This window comes from Eleutherodactylus coqui, chromosome 12, assembly GCF_035609145.1.
Source record: "Eleutherodactylus coqui strain aEleCoq1 chromosome 12, aEleCoq1.hap1, whole genome shotgun sequence".
Lineage (NCBI taxonomy): Eukaryota > Metazoa > Chordata > Amphibia > Anura > Eleutherodactylidae > Eleutherodactylus > Eleutherodactylus coqui.
The window spans coordinates 130,372,428-130,391,246 of NC_089848.1; the positions used below are offsets into that span (position 1 = coordinate 130,372,428).

The window sequence follows — 18,819 nt, forward strand, 5'->3', positions numbered from 1 at the left end:
CTACATTGGTGTAACATAAAGCAAAAAGTAGCAAGAAAAGAATGGAGAGCGGCGTGCGAGCTCCGGCGCATCCGAGGTGATTTCATCTGATGTGCGAGGCTCCACATCCAGTCCGGGAATATTAACAAGCGCACTTTTGTTCTGGCCTCGGCTAGGGATGCATTGTGCTTTTTTTCCACCACGAACAGATCACAAGTTGCTCTGTTTAAAGCGGCAATATAAATGGCGTGCTTCACAAAGCCGGCCCCGCAGACTGCAGCACAAGTTGGTACAAGCCGGGCTCAACGAATTAATGGAACGCATACATTTCCAAGAAGTTCCCACTGATGTATGGTCGGACGGTAGGCACAGCGAAGGTTAAAACACCCGACAGGGGAGTCTAGAAATGTAGGACTACCTGCACCTTTTAAAGGGAACCCATCAGGCACCTTGTCACCCTCACGAAGGGCAGCATATAAAGTCGTCCCGGACGCGCCCCCTTCCCGCAGTCTGCCAGCGCTCTGCAGCCCCATAAGATACAAAGAGAAGCCGCTGCACTCGGGGAGAAACGAGTCCAGAGTAATCTCGAGGCGCCGCTTCACCCACTACTCACCAACCATGGTTGGCGCTTTTCCAGCCATTAGACTGCACACTGACAAGAGTGTCAACCACAGGGGGTGGGCAGGGTTGAGCGGGTTGGTGAGGGCAGTATAAAGTGCCAGATAGGTTTCCTTTAAGAATGTGCCACTTATGTAGACAGTAAAATGTTCTCGGCATGAAGACTGCAGAAATGGGGCCACTCAGGTCCATGGACGGTATTTTAGAGCTGAGCTGCAATACCAGACATAACCTGTAGACAAGAGTGGCGCTGTTTCAGGGAAGGGGAGGGCAGGCAAGAATATCTAAAAAAGGACAATTCCTTTAAAAAAGGTTGTCCAGTTGTATACTATTGATGGCCTTTCCTTACGGTAGGCCACCAATGGTAACTCCTTTGGGGTCTGCCATCTGGGACACCCTTTGATCAGCTACTCTCAACGCCGATGTACTTATGCGCAGAGCAGATTTTTGCAGGAAGCAGACAGCTCTGTTCCCACTGCAGTGGCCAGGCTTGGTATTACATGTACAGCTCATTCATTTCAATGGGAACATTGCCTGGAATACCAAGTCTGGCCACTGCAGTGGGAACTGAGCTGTCTGCTTCCTGCAGGAATCAGCTCTGTGCACAAATGCACCAGTCCATTAAAATAGCTGATTGGCGGGTGTTCTGCTGTGCAGTCTCCCACTTAGTTACGATTGAGGACCTATTCTAAAAAGAGTTTACAACTTGGCAATCCCTTTAGGTACCGTACCACATTGCAGCCATATATAAAAACAATACAGAATTCAGTATCATTTTGGTTTATGCAATTCAATTAGCAGGGAAGTTTTCATTGGCCCCTGATGTGATCCAACAATGCCGTCTGCTGGACTACAGAACCGCGTTAACGTAGCTCCACTCCAATAATAGTCTCATGTCAAAGGGGTCATGGGGTAAAGAAAACTTTTTGGAAAGGTCCTAGCAGAACAATCTGCTTCAACAAATAAGAGGGTGGGCAGAATGGGGTAACCCCAAGAGTGAGAATGGAAACGGGCGCTCTTACACTGGAGGACCTGTTGGCTTGTGTCTTAAAGGAGGACCAATTAGAATTTAACCTTTTCCAATCCAATTTGTATTCTGGTTTTCATAGGGAACTTACTCTTTTTTTTCCCATTATACAACGGCGCTATCTGCTGGCTAAAGCCGGTACTGCATGAGGTGACATGTTGGATAGGCTCTGACAGCAGAGAGGCTGGCAATGTACAGTAAGAGAACCCTGACGGACGTCTTCCAACATCGGAGCTGTATAACCTTAAATCATAATGTCTTCAGACAGTGGATTGGAAAGGGTTAAGAGCCGCAGCATTTAACGTTTAAAGGGCGAGTAAAGTTATTAAAAACTATCATCATAGCGGCACATCAGAAATTTAGACGGGTGCAGAGACCCCCACCCATTGCTAAAGTGACGGAGCAGAAGAGCTCACCCGAGTGCCGTGCAAGTTCAACTGTTCCATCCCCGCTCATAGCGGTATACGGGCTCCATAGGAAGTCTACGGAATCCGTGCATCGCTCACGACGACAGACGAACAGGATAACGCTTGTGTCAGCAACCAGTGGGGGTCTCAGCACCCGGACCCTCACCGATCAAAACTTGTGATGTGCCACCATGACAAGGCAGACGCTTTTAACAAGTTTAGTTATACTTTAATTGCAAATAAATTGCTGACTGCTTCACTGCGGGGTTGAGATTGGCGCGGGTCTCCGCAGTGAGACCCTCATTGATCAACAAGCTATCCCCTAGTCACAGGACATCGTATTATCCCGCATTAACAGGTACAACCCCTTTAAGTGGGAGGGCAAAATGTTAGAAACAAAGGTGAAGTCAATCTGCGTCCGATGGGAGGCGAACGCCAAACTAGCGAACGGCGGTCTGCGAGGTTGTTGGCTACACCAGGCGGAGCGCACCAGAGCCTTCTCCACCCAAAACAGGATTCTGATGAGCCGTCTGCCGGATGACGTTCTGGTGCGACTTCAGTGCAGCGACGCCGTGCGTCACAGACAAGGTGTGGAGGGAGCTGAACCTTGTCCCACACCGCCAGGCGCGGACGGCGACCGTCTGACTCAGCTCGCTGTGCCAGCCTCATGGAGAGCAAACAAAGCAGGTGGCCGATAAATATCCACTTCTAGAAACCCGGAAGACGAAGACATCAGAGAGTTACTTAGTGAGCTCCCAGGGGTCGCAGCATTGCATCGTGGATGTAATCGGCCCGCAGGGATTCTGATAACGGTGTAATAACACGGCGCCATTAGTGTAATCACATATATATATATATATCGCCTCCGGTCCCGTAACGTCGCACGGCACTTTATTCAGATTTTGTTTTTTTACATGAGAAAGTTTTTGTCCAAGAATACACAAAAAAATGGGAAAAAAAAGTCACCAATCAGTATGGCGCCGCCGGGGTCCGTGGGATATGTCCAAGATGGCAGCGCAGCCCCGTTCTAGTGAATATATCAGCGGGCGGGCACGACGGGTTTTGGCAGGGACGGGCTGACTTGGAGGCTCATGGTGCCGCCTCTGAATCCAGACTGATGATTTGCATACTGGGAGAGCGACTATCAAAGTAAGAAGTTCTGCAAAGGAAAACTGTTTTTTGGGGGTAAAAGCATGGGTTCTGCGTGTGTCGAACTGCTTCACGGATTGGAAGGGATTTTTTAGGCGACAGAATCCCCTAAAACATTTTTTTTAAAGGATCACATAGAACTTTTTCTACCCATTAAATTAAAAACAAAGCAGATGGAACCGAACTGACCCCAACTGACCCCCAACTGACCCCAACTGACCCCAACTGACCCCAACTGACCCCAACTGACCCCCAACTGACCCCAACTGACCCCAACTGACCCCAACTGACCCCAACTGACCCCAACTGACCCCAACTGACCCCAACTGACACTTAGAAAACTCACTGAAATCAATGGGAAATAAAACTGAACCCTGGCAGACAACGATGTGAACACACCCTATACCCATGAGTTTTTGGGGTGTGGAAGGAAACCCAAACACCCAGAGGAACCCTAGAAAACACAAGGCCAACATTCAAACTACTTGCAGATGTTGCCCTTGGTTAGATTTGAACCCAGGACCACAACGCTGCCAACCACTGAGCCACCATGCTGCACTCTACGGAGCGGAGGAAAGATCTCAAGCTTCAAGAAATAGTCTTCCTCCACAGCCGCTTATATAGTCAGCTGGAAGAGCGGGACCAATTGTATTCAGCTGTAATATAAGCCATTCATGAGGCTGCGATAGCTGGGCGAGGGTCCTGTGGAAGCTCTAACCATGGCCATTACTAGTCATCAAGCCAATGCCAAGATGACCAAGACAAGGATTTCTGGCTGCCAAAGTTGATTCGAGGACTTGACTACTGATGTGTTTTTGTCTTTGCAGATGTGAAAAAAAAAATGCGAACCGGCGTTGTACGACTATAGATGTTGACATCTGTCACTGAGGGCTCTTCAAGAACATGAAGGTCATACAAGTTTCTTGTGGCCAAGTGTCCTACGGAGGAGGCTGCAGATGTTCACAAGAAGCTTTAAGAGTCACATCTGAGAAGATGATGAAGCACTTTAGGTTGTGGGAAATTCGGGTTGAGTAGTTTCTCCCGCCCGACACGTCCAAATATCCCCAACTCCTCCCACGTATTGTGAAACCAGTGAGCAGGTTAGGGCATTGGACCAAAGTTTCGAAAACTTGAAATTCAGTGGAAAAAAATTCTTCCTTACGATAGGCAAATGGTGTTTTTTTTATCCTGAGGAACAAAAAGAAACCTGTTTGTCCTCTTTGACTTCTTTGGATTATGTAAAAATGTTAGAAGAGCTTTACATCCTCATCTCAATTCACGTTCAGTTACATTTGGGTTGGAGCGGCACTTGACAAAATACAGAAATGAAGTAGAGGTGGAAGAACCTAACCGACAACTTCTGAGGGACCATCCATCCACCTCCGGGGCGGGCAACCGGCTAGAGATGTGCGGCCACTCCAGTGAATTGATTTTCCAACAACTATGCAACTACCCCCCCGTATATGCAAGCCGGCTATTACTACCCTGGTTACTCCTGTCTATAGGAGACTTCCTGGAGTCGTCCTCAGGTGGGTCATGTGAGCTCATTCTACTCGTGCTCGCCCATGTAAATTCGGCCTTGGTGCTGATGGTTAGGAGCTCCTGTCACACAGTTATACTAAAGGAGACCAACGCCATCCTCCTGACTGTATAATTATAGTCTGTAGCTTATTTAGGTGAATATAGAATACAGGAGGAAATGGAAGTTTCCTCCCAGCAGGCAGAGATAGTACGGGCTCTAGCTGGTGAAGTGATGCTGTGCTGATGGGAATGGTGGTAGAGCTTAGAGAAAGTGAGTAGGGAGAAGTCTCAGCATTAAGATGGTACCTGATAAGTATCAGATAGGGGGCTGCACTGCATGGAAGTGACTGCAATATACAGAGGAGAGCTACTGAGTGTGAGGGGTGCAGGGATGGAAGAATGCATTTCCACCGAGGGACCCTTCAACGATTCACCCTAATAAACTGGATTACGGTGAGGTAGTCCCTCTACTAGCAGCTCTCACATGTTGTCCATGCCTAACAGACAGCAATTAATTTGTGGGTAGGTGAGCCTTCCCTCCATGACAGCCAATCACTAGGGGTTCTCACATGGACGATCTTAGGTTTATAGCTACCAACATATTAAAGGGGTGGTCCAGGCACAAAAAGTTTGCAAAGCTGCTCTCCAGGCTGCACAAACCTTGGTCCGTGGTGATCGGACTGTGCAAACAAGCAGTTGTTACTCTATGAATGACTCCCATTTACGGTGTGAGGAGGCGGGCGGACCGACCGAAACGATCTCCAGCCAGCAACGCCTCCATTCACCCAGTGATGATTGCTGTGCATGAGCAGAGGAACGACTACTGCTAGGACGATTGTCGGGCGGATCTCTGCCCAAAACTGTCCCGTGTAAAAGGACCATAAGGCTGGGGTCACACAGGGCGGATTTGCCGCGGCTTTGCCGCCATGGCAAAACCGCCCGCGGCCGCTAAGCCCGGGATTAGCCAGCCATGTGGACGAGGTTTCTCAGAAATCTCGTCCACATGGGACGGCTAATCCGCTGCGGTAAATCCGGTTGAAACCGCGGCTGCGGCCGCCGCAGCCGCGGTTTCAAAAGAAGCAGCATGCTCATTCTTTTTTGCATTCCGCTGCGGCCGCGCTCTCCTCTATGGGAGCGCCGGTCGCAACAGAAGAGCAAGCGGCCGGACCGCTTCAAAGCCGCCGCGGCTTAAACCGCGAGATTTCCAACGGCAATCCGCCCCGTGTGACCCTAGGCTAACTGCACTTCCATATCAGTGAGACAAGTCAAAGGTTTTGATAAGTGGGGTCCCAGGTGCTAAGACCCCTACTGGCCGCTAAAATAAAGAGGCTGCAGCGCTCACATGAGCCCTGTGCCCCTCCGGCTGTTAGCGCTGCCTGTTGGCTCCTCTCTGCCGCTGTGGATGGACACACAGATGTCTATAGAAGTCTATGCATTTGTCACAGCTGCCAAGAGGAGCCGACAAGCAATGATAACCGCCAACGGGGCACGGGGTCGGGTGAGCGCCGCAGCTCCTCCAGTTCAGCCATCAACAAGGGGCTCGGCACGGATGAAAACTTCTGACATGTCACTCTGACAGACACATCGAGTTCTTAAAAAGTACAATTACTCTTTAATTGCAGAGCTCCCATGCCCACAAGAGGTGCCATGCCCACAAGAGCTCCCGGGTGCGGCAGTAGGAAGCGGAGAGCAGTGGGGCAACAGTGGATCAGGGAGGACAATATGGCTTCTTTTAGGTTTGGGCAGCTTTGCAAAACTGTGTGTCCAGATAAAGTCCCTGATCTTTGGTTGACGGTTCCTCCTTATGGGCACTCTTATATGACTTCTCGCTGTCAATGGGACTTTGGGTCTAGTTAGGATAAAAGTCATATCGATGGAGGGCTGACCACTAGAGCAACTGCTCACCTAGAGATTGGTGGCTCCTGGTCCTCAATCCCTGTAGAGAATTGGCTGCACATGCTTTAAGGGGTTTTCCCGCAACTTAAAGGGCTTTTGTCCAGTTGTAAACTATTGCTGGGTTATCAATAGTAGATCGGTGGAGGCCCACCGCCTGGGACCCTGATGCTTAGCAGTTTCTAGGGCCACTACACTTGTGCAATGACTGATTTCTGAAGGCAACACAGCTCCAGTCCCACAGTAGTGGCCAGGTTTGGTATTGCAGGTCAAGTTCCCATTGAACTGAATAAGACAGGCTGCAATAGCAAGCCTGGTCACTACAGTGGGAATGGAGCTGCTGAAACCCGCTTTGTGCACAAGCGCATTGGCCCAGCGGACAGTGGAACTACAGCGACCTACTACTGATAAACTATCCTAGCCCATTTACAACAACTGGACATCCCTTTACAATGGCTACACGACCCCTCTGTCCTTTTGGTAGCTGCTGACCAGAATAAGTGACTGCAGTAACCGTTCCCTTACCGTTCCGCTACCCTGATGCCCGCCGCACGGAGCCCAGAAGAAGCGGCAGACGGTCGCGTGCCGTACATTGTGCACATGACTGCTCACCACTCACAAGTGTCAGCATTGATTCTTCTATTGTTGAGGGTCTGCGTAACCGCTAAACCAATGAACGCCCGTGATGGCCCGCCGCTTCTTCTGGGGTCCGTACAGAGGGCATCAGGGCTGTGGCGCTGGACGAGGAGCAGCTGGGTAGGAGGGTATTCAGTTCTTAACGTCAAGCCCTTTTAACTTTTTTGTGTCTCAGAAACCCCCTTTAACCCACGACTATCCGCGTATTATGTGTGCGGTCACGTGTTACGCTGAACTGCAGCACGCCGCGCAAATCAGAAACAGAAGGACGAGGTTCTTGCTGATTGTCTCCAGGTAGCAAAAGAAAAGCAAAAACTAGAGAAAAAGGGAAAAAATATCCTTCAGGTGTCCCAATGCCTATCGAGCGACACTCCATCTTGGAGGAGGAGATTAACCCGCCGACCGCGTTAAGCAGGCCTCCCTTAATGAAGCTCGCGTTCTACACGGCCGCAGCAGCGAGAGTGAATTGGCTTTTATCTCCAATGGCCCGGCGCCAAGACACCGCAGAGGGCTGAGCTCCTGGCCCGCGCCCTGCCTGTCACACGTATGAAATACTTCTCTACACGCCAAACTCCTTTACGCAACATGTTATCTGTGTGTAACCTGCAGGCCTGTCGCGGCTCGTCAAGGGGGGGGGGGGCGATACGGAGGAATTCGGGCTGCAATGGTGGCATACGTGCCCGAGTGATGGGTGGCACGTGTCGTACATGGGAGGACTCGGACCTGTTTTCTATGTACAGGTGGCAGAGACAGGCCAGTCCCATATGGTTAACCCCTTGGTGACCACTACACGCCTTTACACTGACCTCATTAATAGGCTTTAAACCTGCACATACATCTATCTAAGGCGGTGGCTTGGCTGACAGCCCGGCTCCTGCTCTAACCGCCAGGAGTGGAGAAACCTCAGATCTTAGCAGTTTAACCCCTTAGATGCCACAACCAATAGCAACTGCAGCATTGAGCAGATGAGGGGGGGGGGGGGGTGACCACTCCTGTCATCAATCGGCACACCGTAATGTGATTGGAAGATATCAATGGGTTCCCATGGCAGCCAGAGGCCTGACTTGAAGTCCCCTTCAGGGACTAAGAATTTGAGTTAAAAAAGTTCAATAAAGTTTATTTATTCTTTTCTTTTAAAGAAACCGCTGTTAAAAAAAAACACTTTTCCCCACAAAAGCCCTTTTTAAATGGATATTTTTAAAGCAGCACATAAGTATCAGGTTTGTAACGACCCAGACAATGAAAAGATTTTATTTTTTGCACATGATCACAAAAATACGTTTTTTAAAAAGTATTGCCAGAAGTCATATTTCTTTGGTCGCCTCCTTAAAAAAAAAAACCCGATGACAAAAAGCAAGCCCCAAGTCACATGTACCCCAAAAAGGTGCCGATAAACACTGCGATTCTTCGAGCCCCCACATCGCTCCGTCACTGAATAACAATGCGCTGGTCCTCGGGCGCCGCGATACGGATACAATTCATGTTCTTAGACACGGTTATTTTTGTTTTTAAAGTAGTAAAAGGTTGTCTATAAACCCGGCATCGCGGTCACCGTGGCGATCCGGGGACGAAAACGGTTATATCTACCAAATAGTTAATGCCATGAAAACAAAACCCAAGAACATTGGCGGAACTTCGGGGGGATTTTTCCATCTTCCGCCTAACATTTGTAATACAAGTTGTGCAAAGCTTTATATGTCCCCCAGAGCGCAGCCAATAAAGACAACTTGTCCTACAAAAACATCGCATCCAGCGAGGTCAACGAGACTGGTCTCAGCAATGCAACAATGAAAATCACTTGGGCCTTAAGGCACAAATATAGACCGGTCACTAAGGGGTAAAACAGCATCCCGAACCCGTAAACCCTAGAGATTCATGGTTTGGGGGCTATTTTGGGGTCTTATGGCTTTTGGGACATTTTGGGGGTCTGGTTTAGATATTTTCACATAGTTTGTTATGACTAACAGTTTGTATGGAGGGGGGCGGCAGACTTAAATCAGACCACCCATCAATTAGTCAGAGCAGAAACCAGCTCCAAAGTTGCTCTCTGCGCACTTTACATACAGTCCATTAATTTAAACGAGTCCAGTGTAATACCTCATATGACCTGTGGTGGCACTGCAGAAAATAGACACCTGCTGCAGATTACAATTAATCTTTGATTTTTGAGGAACCCATCTAGCAGAGGGGGATTTTTATGAAAAATTATGCAGGGTGTTCCAAATTACAATATCATGCATGAGGTTGTGTTGTCCACTGGTTGCAGCTCTGCATTACAATGGGATGTAAGCCATCCAGCATACTCAAGGTGCAAAGCTGCGTACCTGCGCTGCCCGACACCCGGCCTTAAATGATCACTTTTCAACAAACTTGTGCTTATGTGAAAGTCTGTATGATGACCAGAGAAAGCGCAAATCACCATTTACCAAAAATGAGACACTGTGCTGGAAAATGCTTCCAAACTGCTGTCCACTAGGGGTCTCCCTTCTAATTTACTGTCCAATGCCTGTTGTCAAATGAAGTCAGTCTCTAGTAATGGAGACTCCAAGGCAGATAAGAGGAAATAAAGGAAGAGGATGCCTCATGCTGCTCATAGAATTCTATGGGGAGTTGAGGGGAGGAGGTAAGAAAGAAGCAGAGAAATACACAGATGTGATAATGGATTCACATGTTCAATGCTTAGAATGGCTGTATAATGTCCTCCATGATGCCGATATGAGCCTGTGTGTGCTATAAAGAGTTAGGAAGCAGAACTCGCTGTTTTCTTCATGTGTCGCGTATAGAAGACCAAGCAGCAATCTCTACACTCAGTGAAAACTGAAAATTTGAGACGCAGCCTGCAGAGTGGAAAATTGTGATAATTGCAGGATACAAGTCACATAATGACCGGCTATAGTGATATTCCTCATATACACACACGGCAGAGAAGTCTGAAAAGTTAGGTACACTGATGGCAACCAGATCCGGTGCACAAAACAACCCTACTAGCCACATCATGGGAGAAAACCTTTAGGTATCCCAAATCATCCTTCTCCAAAGGCACAGGGGTGAGTAAACTGACCCCATCTGTAGCTGCTACAATGAAACTACTTTCCACTGAATTGGGAGAGCTAAGAGTACAACTAACTCGTCCGTCTCCAAGCACTAAATGGCAAGTTCACCTTTACGACATGGGATAATATTCAGCGTATCGTCGTTAGTGCTCATCCCCCTGCACATCGCTCCCTTCTCTGAGACGTACCGTACATGAGGAGCGTTAAAGCGAATGCGTAGGTGGAACCATCGAGACGGACGTGGTAGGACACATTCATCACGGCAGTCAACATGAGATAAGCTGCGCTCACGCACAGCGTGGGCCGGAACACTACATGTAGCGCCGCACTTAGAGGAACATGATCTTGTGAAATAACTGAACCCAATGAAAAACTATTGCCCCACCAAAGGAATATAATGCTAGCTTCACACGGCCGAGCGTGATATGGGACACTGAATCCCAACCCCCATATCGCGCTCCCCACCATGTGAATGCCCCAGGAACCGCGGATGTCACAACTGTGGTAGGAGGATCGCAGAGTTCCCACGCAGCCAGATAGAACACGCCACGATCTGTTTACCGCAATGCATCGCGGTGCCACGCAGGAAGACATCATTCATGTGTATGACCCCATTCAAAAGAATGGGGTTCATATTGGGGTGTCTAAAAATCGCACAGCTGTGGGTGTAATTGCACCACCAAGAGAAGCCTAGAATTAGCAGCCAAGGCCGCCAGCTTGCATTTTGGTTGCTCTTGAACTAAGATCACGGGCTAATAGTGTTGGTGTAACGCTCTTCTACTTGATCCAGATCAACTCTTGCTGATCTTACATCAAAACTTTGGCGAAACCGGCCCTAAATGATGGAACCGCTGCCTGATGGAAAGTGAAATGACAATTACAGAGCCTATATATGGGCAGATGATATAACGACCTAATAAAACAGTCCTCAACCGGACTCCGTATGGTCAAAGATGCCCCCCACTCCGGTGTGCGATGACCATAGCCAGGTATGTGTCCCAGGATGACCTAACCCACCTGGTACATGGTCATGATGGTCTACCTCTGCTGGCACGCAGCTCAGATCAACTACTTCCTCTGTACCTGGTCCAAAAAGGATCTACTTTCTCTGGTATGTAGCCCGAGGTGATCTAGTCTTCGACCCATAAGCAGCCAATATACCTCCAAGTACAGCTCAACATGATTAATACCGCACACTCCACATGATTCTCCCCTTGACGTGTTTATGATTTCGTAAGCCTCTGAAACATTAGTAACAATGAGGTTCCTGTATCTACAGCAGGTGCAGCGATAGAAGATACAAAGTCCCAATCCCCGGTGATGACTAGTTCTGTGTAACCAACCCAGGGACAACGTTCCTTTAGGTTGCAATGTGTGACTTGACCCCAAACCCCGACCTCCTGCACGGCCCTGGTAAATCACAGACAGGGGTTTCTATAGAGTGGAGACCCAACTTGTACATAATATGGGCCATGTAAAAGGAGCCGCTTAGGCAACAGTCTACGGCGCCCGCTCCTTGCAGTCATCTAGGCACAACATCTAAGAGCAGATCTACTTGTGTCTCAGCAAGTGGATCCCACCTGCAATCCTAAAATATCCAAACACTAGTCATTTTAACCCTTTCCAATCCAATTTCCCTGCCACCCTTATTTATTTTCTGTCAAAAAGCACGTTGAGGATTCCTTGGAATTACTCCACAGAAACCCATAAAAATGACGTCAGGATGATTTTATTAGCATTTTTTTTTTTTAATTAATTTCCAGTCCAGTGCCGGCCCCTCATCAGACACCGGATTGGGAGAACAGATGACAAGTGTCATGGTCAACAGCCGCGAGTCCGTATTAGGGTGCTATTACATTGCCCCGGGTAAGACCGGTTACAAATTGCCGGGCTGCATCGGGGCTCGCAACTTGTAAGAAGGGCAAGTCCAGAGAGCAGCCTGGCAACTAGCGGTAAATCCCAAGAGTTCGCCTCAACTGTGTATTAGCACCTCTACAAAGAAAAGGTAGTTTGAGGACTGTGTATCCCTCGGCCAGTCCTGGGGTAGACGTTTGTCCTTATAATGTAGGATTGCTTTAAGGGGCATTCTAGGCTTTAACTGCTGACCTGTTCCCTGGCCCGCTGTCAGTGCGGAGGGTTGGACTTAGCCATTGGTGGTCAGAGGTTGAAGTCAGAGTGCCAGCTCCATACTCCCATTGAAATCAATGCCAGCGCCCATCCTACAATTCCTGCTCAGGAGATCATGTCCCGTCCTGAGCAGAAAGTCTAATAGCAGGGAGGCGCTCCGATTGATTTCAATGGGAGTGTGTAGCGGCCGACTCCCATTCATCATTAATTACTGATGACCTACCCAGGGGGATAAGTCTTTAAAGGAGATGTCCCGCGCCGAAACGGGTTTTTTTTTTTTTAAACCCCCCCCCCGTTCGGCGCGAGACAACCCCGATGCAGGGGTTAAAAAAAACACCCGCACAGCGCTTACCTGAATCCCGGCGGTCCGGCGTCTTCATACTCACCTGCTGAAGATGGCCGCCGGGATCCTCTATCTTCATGGACCGCAGGGCTTCTGTGCGGTCCATTGCCGATTCCAGCCTCCTGATTGGCTGGAATCGGCACGTGACGGGGCGGAGCTACACGGAGCTACACGGAGCCCCATAGAGAAGAGGAGAAGACCCGGACTGCGCAAGCGCGGCTAATTTGGCCATCGGAGGGCGAAAATTAGTCGGCACCATGGAGACGAGGACGCCAGCAACGGAGCAGGTAAGTATAAAACTTTTTATAACTTCTGTATGGCTCATAATTAATGCACAATGTACATTACAAAGTGCATTATTATGGCCATACAGAAGTGTATAGACCCACTTGCTGCCTCGGGACATCTCCTTTAATTAAAAAAGCCTGAAATACCCCTTTAAGGGTCCCCTTAATGTTTTTAGGCAATGTAATATTCCCCTCTAACATGGAGCAATCTGATGGGATGCAAATCACCATAGACATCATATATAACAGCTCATGTACAGGATACTACCACGTAGACCAAACTGATGGTTTTCTGCTGAAGACGCCCTTTAATCCCAGTTTACTATAAAATAACCTCTGACCGCTAAAAGGAAATTGTTCCGGGAACATCTAGTTATCAACTTCCCCAATTATTGAGGAGCCTCCGGTTTTCACAAGCTTCGCTCAAAAGACCCTAAACAAGCAGTAACCACATATAAAAAGAGTGCATCCAGTTCCAGATCCTTGAAATCAGCAACATTAATTAATTCGGACTTACCTATGAAGGGTATGGATGCCAATGAATCTCCCGGAGAGGTGGAACCAACGGCCTTCTTCCGCTCTATACTTTTGATTTTAACTTCTCTCCGGGCATCGTTGGGTAACCAGCAGGTTGTGTCAGTCACGGGTTCCTGATCATTGACGGCAAAGATGTAGGACTGCTGTCGTATAGGCTGGCCGTCAGATGGAGATTTATCCCTCAAGACCACGGGATCCACAGAATTAAACTCTAGACCAGAATGATGGACTTTCGTTGTAGGGCTTTGCCCATTTTGGGCATCCTTGATATCGGAGGTAGCGGTCCCCTGTTTCACAGGTCTGGTGGGAATCGGTGAAGAAGCAGCGATGGGAGATTTGATGACTACATCCAGATGTACATTATGAGCAGCCTCCGTGGGGGATGTTATCTGTACGTTTAATGGCCCGCTTCTGCTTATGTGGTTCGCCGCTTTTTGGTCTTTGACGATTGCATCATCCAAGTGTATATTAAGCGAAAACGGTTTGGGTCCATAGGAAGAACTTTTTACAGAATTAGCTTTAGAAAGTGGAAAGCTGGTTCTTTCCGACAAAGGCGGCCGAGAATGGGAGTATCTGCAAGAGGAACTCTGAAAGTTCCTCGTTAGCGGCGAACCTTTAAGGTCAGCAGGAACCTTCTGCAATGGATGTGCCGAGCCCAAAACTCTACGTCTGTGATCGGTATTATATACAATGGGTCCCATGGGGAAGTTTGGAGGTCTAAGGGACATGTGAAATGAATGTTGCCTAGATCGATCATAAATACCCCGGCGGTCATCTTGTTCAGTAAATCCCATCCATTTATAGTTGTGCTTTATTTCACCATTTGCATCACAAGGGTCACTGGTATAGGGATCTGCATTTTTTGTAAGGTAATCATAGGACCCCGTCCTATTGCTCCTGGGAATGACGGCTGGTGATGTAAGAGTGTCTTGGGAAGCACTACGGGGCCAGTCTTTCCAACCTTTCACAATGACTGGGTCTTCAAGCCTTTCCTGAGAAACGCTCCGCTGCCTGATTTCAGCAGACTGGGGAACCCTATCATGCGATGTACTTCGGCGACGGACCTCGACCGAAGAGCGTATGGGAGAAACTTGGCTGTAGTCCGTCGTATTTTGAGATGCGGCTCTAAGGCTGTCCAGTCGCTCTTGTATGGTCCTATGGCCGTACATCTGCATGCGTCTGTTGTCTATGTACTCTCTGTACGTTTTGTAATTTCTCCAGTCTATGTGCTGGTGAGAAGCTGAAGAAAAGTTAGTGGGAGACGGCGACTCCTCACCTGGGATAATCGCCCCAGGACTGCAAAGAGCGTCAACGTGCCCTCCATAGCTCGGAGGTTTGCTTTTAAGTCCGGCATCGACGGTTCTAGTTACCATCGACATGACAGGGGGAGCTGCAGAGGGGGGAGACGTGGTCCTTGGTTTTAGGAGTGCACAAGGATCACTCCGATGTGAAGGGCCAGCACTATTCGGTCTACTTGAAGAAAGCTCTACCACCTTCCCAGAAGGTACAATAACAGTTCTTACGGCTTCATTGCAGACGCATACAGCAGTGTTCGATTTCACAAGATCGGTTGGCGATGGAGGCACTTGGATTTCCACTCGGTGGTTTCTGTCTGGTTGTGCTGACGTTCTTACCGGCCGGACTGGTTGTTTAGCCAAAGACGTGCCTTGAGGTGAAGCTTCAGCTGGTTGGGCCATCACCGAAGGTGCAGACTTTACACGGGGATAACATATAGGTGGGGGTTCGGGAATATTGTGTGCATTGCCGCTGTAGGCTTCGTTTCCTTTCAGGTAAGCATCTTGGGAATATGCCTGGATGGAAATAGGGTGCAATTAGGAAGCGGCAACGAAAATTGGAAAAACAATTAAGCTACGGCGCCTCGGGTCCACCTGAAAACATTTGTGAAAAAGGAGTCTTCCAGAACAATATAAAAATTTAACTTTTTTTTTTTTTTAAAAAGAGGCCTTAAAGCGTCCCTCCAGGCCCAAGACTGATGGCCATACCAGCTTCTCTGACTACTTGAGGCACACTGTACTAGTATGCATCATTAGTCTAAGACGCTACAACTGCTTTGATTGGTCAGTGCTGCTCATGTGGACAGCACTGGTTAGTCAAATCAGCATGTGGTGTCTGACTACCCGATGTACGTTCTGCAGAGTATGCATTGGTAGACCATCGTCCTTTCTCCAAGCCCAGAGGGTCACTTTAAATTGAGTAAGAAATTGCATCCTCTACCCTATTCTTCCCCCCCGTCCAGCCCCGCTGCATGTAACCTGGAAGAAAGGGCGGTCAGTCATGTGACATTCATTGTGCAAATGACAGCTCAAGCCACTAAAAAGGCTTTAGAGACAATTCTTCCATGTTTGCTGAACGGTCATGTGTACAATGAATGGAAGTGACCACCTGGCGCTTCTTCTGGGCTCCTTGAGGTGGCACTGGGGCTGCGGCGCTGGACGGGGAGTGGACGGAATAGGAGATTAATCAATTTTTCTTCATTTTAAGCCAATTTTTTTTTCTATGCGCTGGGAAACTCCTTTTAATGCAGAACAGATGCCCATAGTGGTCTAGTTACCCTCTAAATGACGTGGCATAAATACTACAAAAATACAAAAATCAGCCAAGCTACATGCAATAAACAATACAAATAAGCATCGTAGTAAACCAAATTATTAATAAAATGGACTGATGGAGACGAGATCTACACAGATTAACCAAAACTGTATTTAGTCCAGTAACCAACAAACGTACGACAGACACATATCCTCCTAGCGCAATAATAGAGATCTTACCTTATGCCGCTTTATGGACTGACCTCTGCGAAAAAGCGTTAGACTAAACTTGCCCCGTTTTACCCATCTTCCTTGAGAATCAAAATGCACTTCAGCGATCATGGCTTAAAAAAAGCTAATTTGTCGTTCAAGGGGGGTGGGGTAGCTACTAGCTAGCTGGGAATGGCAAGCATTGGAACGTACAGAGGGACCGTCTACTAAAACCGCACTAAATAGGTTTAAATAATAAAAAAATAAATATAAAGGTTCCTGTACGGAGCGATTAAGCAAAAAGGGGAAAAAAAAGGCTGACTGCAGTGCCTGGCGACGCAGCGAGGAGAGGAGAAAAAAATGGATTTGGCGTCCTAAGGTATTTATATAGTACAGGTGTGGTATCACATTACAGCAGCCGGTGACACGCTTACTGCAGGGAGCCCGCCCGCCCGGCGGAGCTAAACGTGTGCAACCGTAAGCAGCAGAAACCCCTGAGCAGAGGGCGAGGCTCCGGCTGGAACCAGCAGATACAATGTTGCAGAAATAAACAAAATAACATAACATGGGATGTATAGACGGCGGCACATGCAGCTCCACAAGGCACAGACACGAAGCGCTGCTGGAACCAGTTCCGGTGTTAACGAGCAGGGATGTCAGACATATTAAATGAGGATGATACATTCCATAGAGACACGGCCTCGGTGCGTCTTACCAGAGCGGTGACATCCTTGGGAAACTGCAGCTGGGCAGGAAATAAAGCATAGTAAGAAAAGCTGCTTATTGGTGTAAAAGACTGAATTGTGGCGTCATATGGATGCCGGCGAGCTAAAAATACATCTACGCTGAAATCTGCGGAAGGTACCAACAAGCGTGGAGAGGGCGGCGGAGCAAACGATTCCTCCCATCTCCTCCTGAGGCTGCAGGGTCCCCCTCACATATGTCGCGGCTCTCGCCTGCTGCTGCTGACGGACGGCTGGCAGGCTACAGATCCATCCTCTGCCTTCTCCGGCGCAGCTTATAGATGACGAACAAGAATGCTCTATTATGCATCCCGAACAGCGCGGCTCCCCTACGAGCCGGCGCTCAGCTGACTTCCAAGCTGCCCCTTTCCCACATTCCAGCTAAAATTAGAAAGATGCCAGAGATTTCTTCAATGCAAACATCCAGGGGGAAGCGTGATCTGCGAGGATGGCATAGACATCTGCAGCAGACCTGTGGCTGCAGAGCCGGACTACAAGTCCCAGCAACCAACCAGTGACAAAATGGGACGAGCGATGTGAAATCCTACAGATAGATGCAGAAAACGGTTTATTAGCAGTCGGCTCTGGCATTCGCAGCGCGGTAACGTACGCACGCATTGTCGTAGGTAACAAGCCGATTTTGCCCTCGTGTATACACCACAATGGTTTTATTTTGTAAGAATTTATCACAGTGTGTAATACAGCAGGGGGAGACTGGCAGCATGTATTCAAATCCCCTACAGCACTCTCGCAGGAGAAATGGAGTATTGCACAGCATGGAACGGCAGAGTCCTCCAGGATCAGACTCTGTAGGTGCTCTTTGTAGGCCCCCATACACATTAGAGAAAAGTTGTCTGAACCTAGTGATTTCAGAAGGACTGAAACAGAAATTCTACAGGGGGTTCAAAATACTTTCCCTACAGATGAAATGAGAAAAGGGATCAGCAGAGTGAGTTAACAGCTGATACTCATAGAATGGTAGAGTTTGGAGGGACCTCCAGGTTGATCGGCTTTGACCCCCTGCTCAGTGCAGGATCACAGTCATCCCAGACAGATGTCTGTCCTTCTAGGAGAGAAGCCTGCGAGAAGTCTAGCTGCAGCCTTCTCCATTCAACAAGCTTCATGCAGATAGAGGATTCTGGAGCCAAAGCTGTCAGATGGCATGCAATGGGCCAGCAGCTATTCAGGGTGTATGGGCACCTTAAAGGGTATCTACCAAGATAGACTTATCACCTATCCACAGGATAGCTACAGTCTGATCGGTGGGAGTCTCACAGTGAGAAGCAGATAGAATGGAAAGCCATCATGTATGTGCAGTGCCATTCTTCATCCAATGGGACTACTGGAGACATCTAACCTCCACATCACTGCGGGTGGGTGTAGTGAGCTGGTAATGAGGGTAAGGGGGTCATGAGTCCTCCTTTCTCTGGATCAGTGGGGGTCTCAGCAGTAAGACTCCCACCATCAGTCATCTATCCCGTAGATAGGTAATAAGTCAACCTTGGTACAAGCCCTCTCACAAGGAGTATACAGTATGTCCTTACAGGACACATGAGCAGGGGCATCCTATGGCAAGGGGCAGGTAACCCCTTTAAAGCCTTGGCTGCCATCTATGGTACAGCCCTCCATGCCTCTCATGGGTAGGGTGCCTTTTACAGGTACACCCCTCCATGCCTCTCATGGGTAGGGTGCCTTTTACAGGTACAGTTACAGCTAATGATTGTATGTTGGGGGGTCCTT

The 18,819-nt window shown here is 48.5% G+C and overlaps 1 protein-coding gene across 3 annotated transcripts in view; it reads right to left on the minus strand.

The window, feature by feature from the left end:
• The window catches only part of ARHGAP21 (Rho GTPase activating protein 21), a 151,148-nt gene that overhangs the window by 37,541 nt on the left and 94,788 nt on the right, over positions 1-18,819 (minus strand). Inside the window, exons 7-8 of one of the 3 annotated variants that reach the window (XM_066585524.1) lie at positions 17,052-17,081; positions 13,558-15,388 (exon numbers count right to left, since the gene is read on the minus strand). In XM_066585524.1, the coding sequence (XP_066441621.1) occupies positions 13,558-15,388; positions 17,052-17,081 (1,861 nt within the window). Of the gene's footprint in view, positions 1-13,557; positions 15,389-16,366; positions 16,676-17,051; positions 17,082-18,819 lie in introns of those variants that run through there. The other 2 variants (XM_066585527.1, XM_066585526.1) reach the window with 2 other exon arrangements.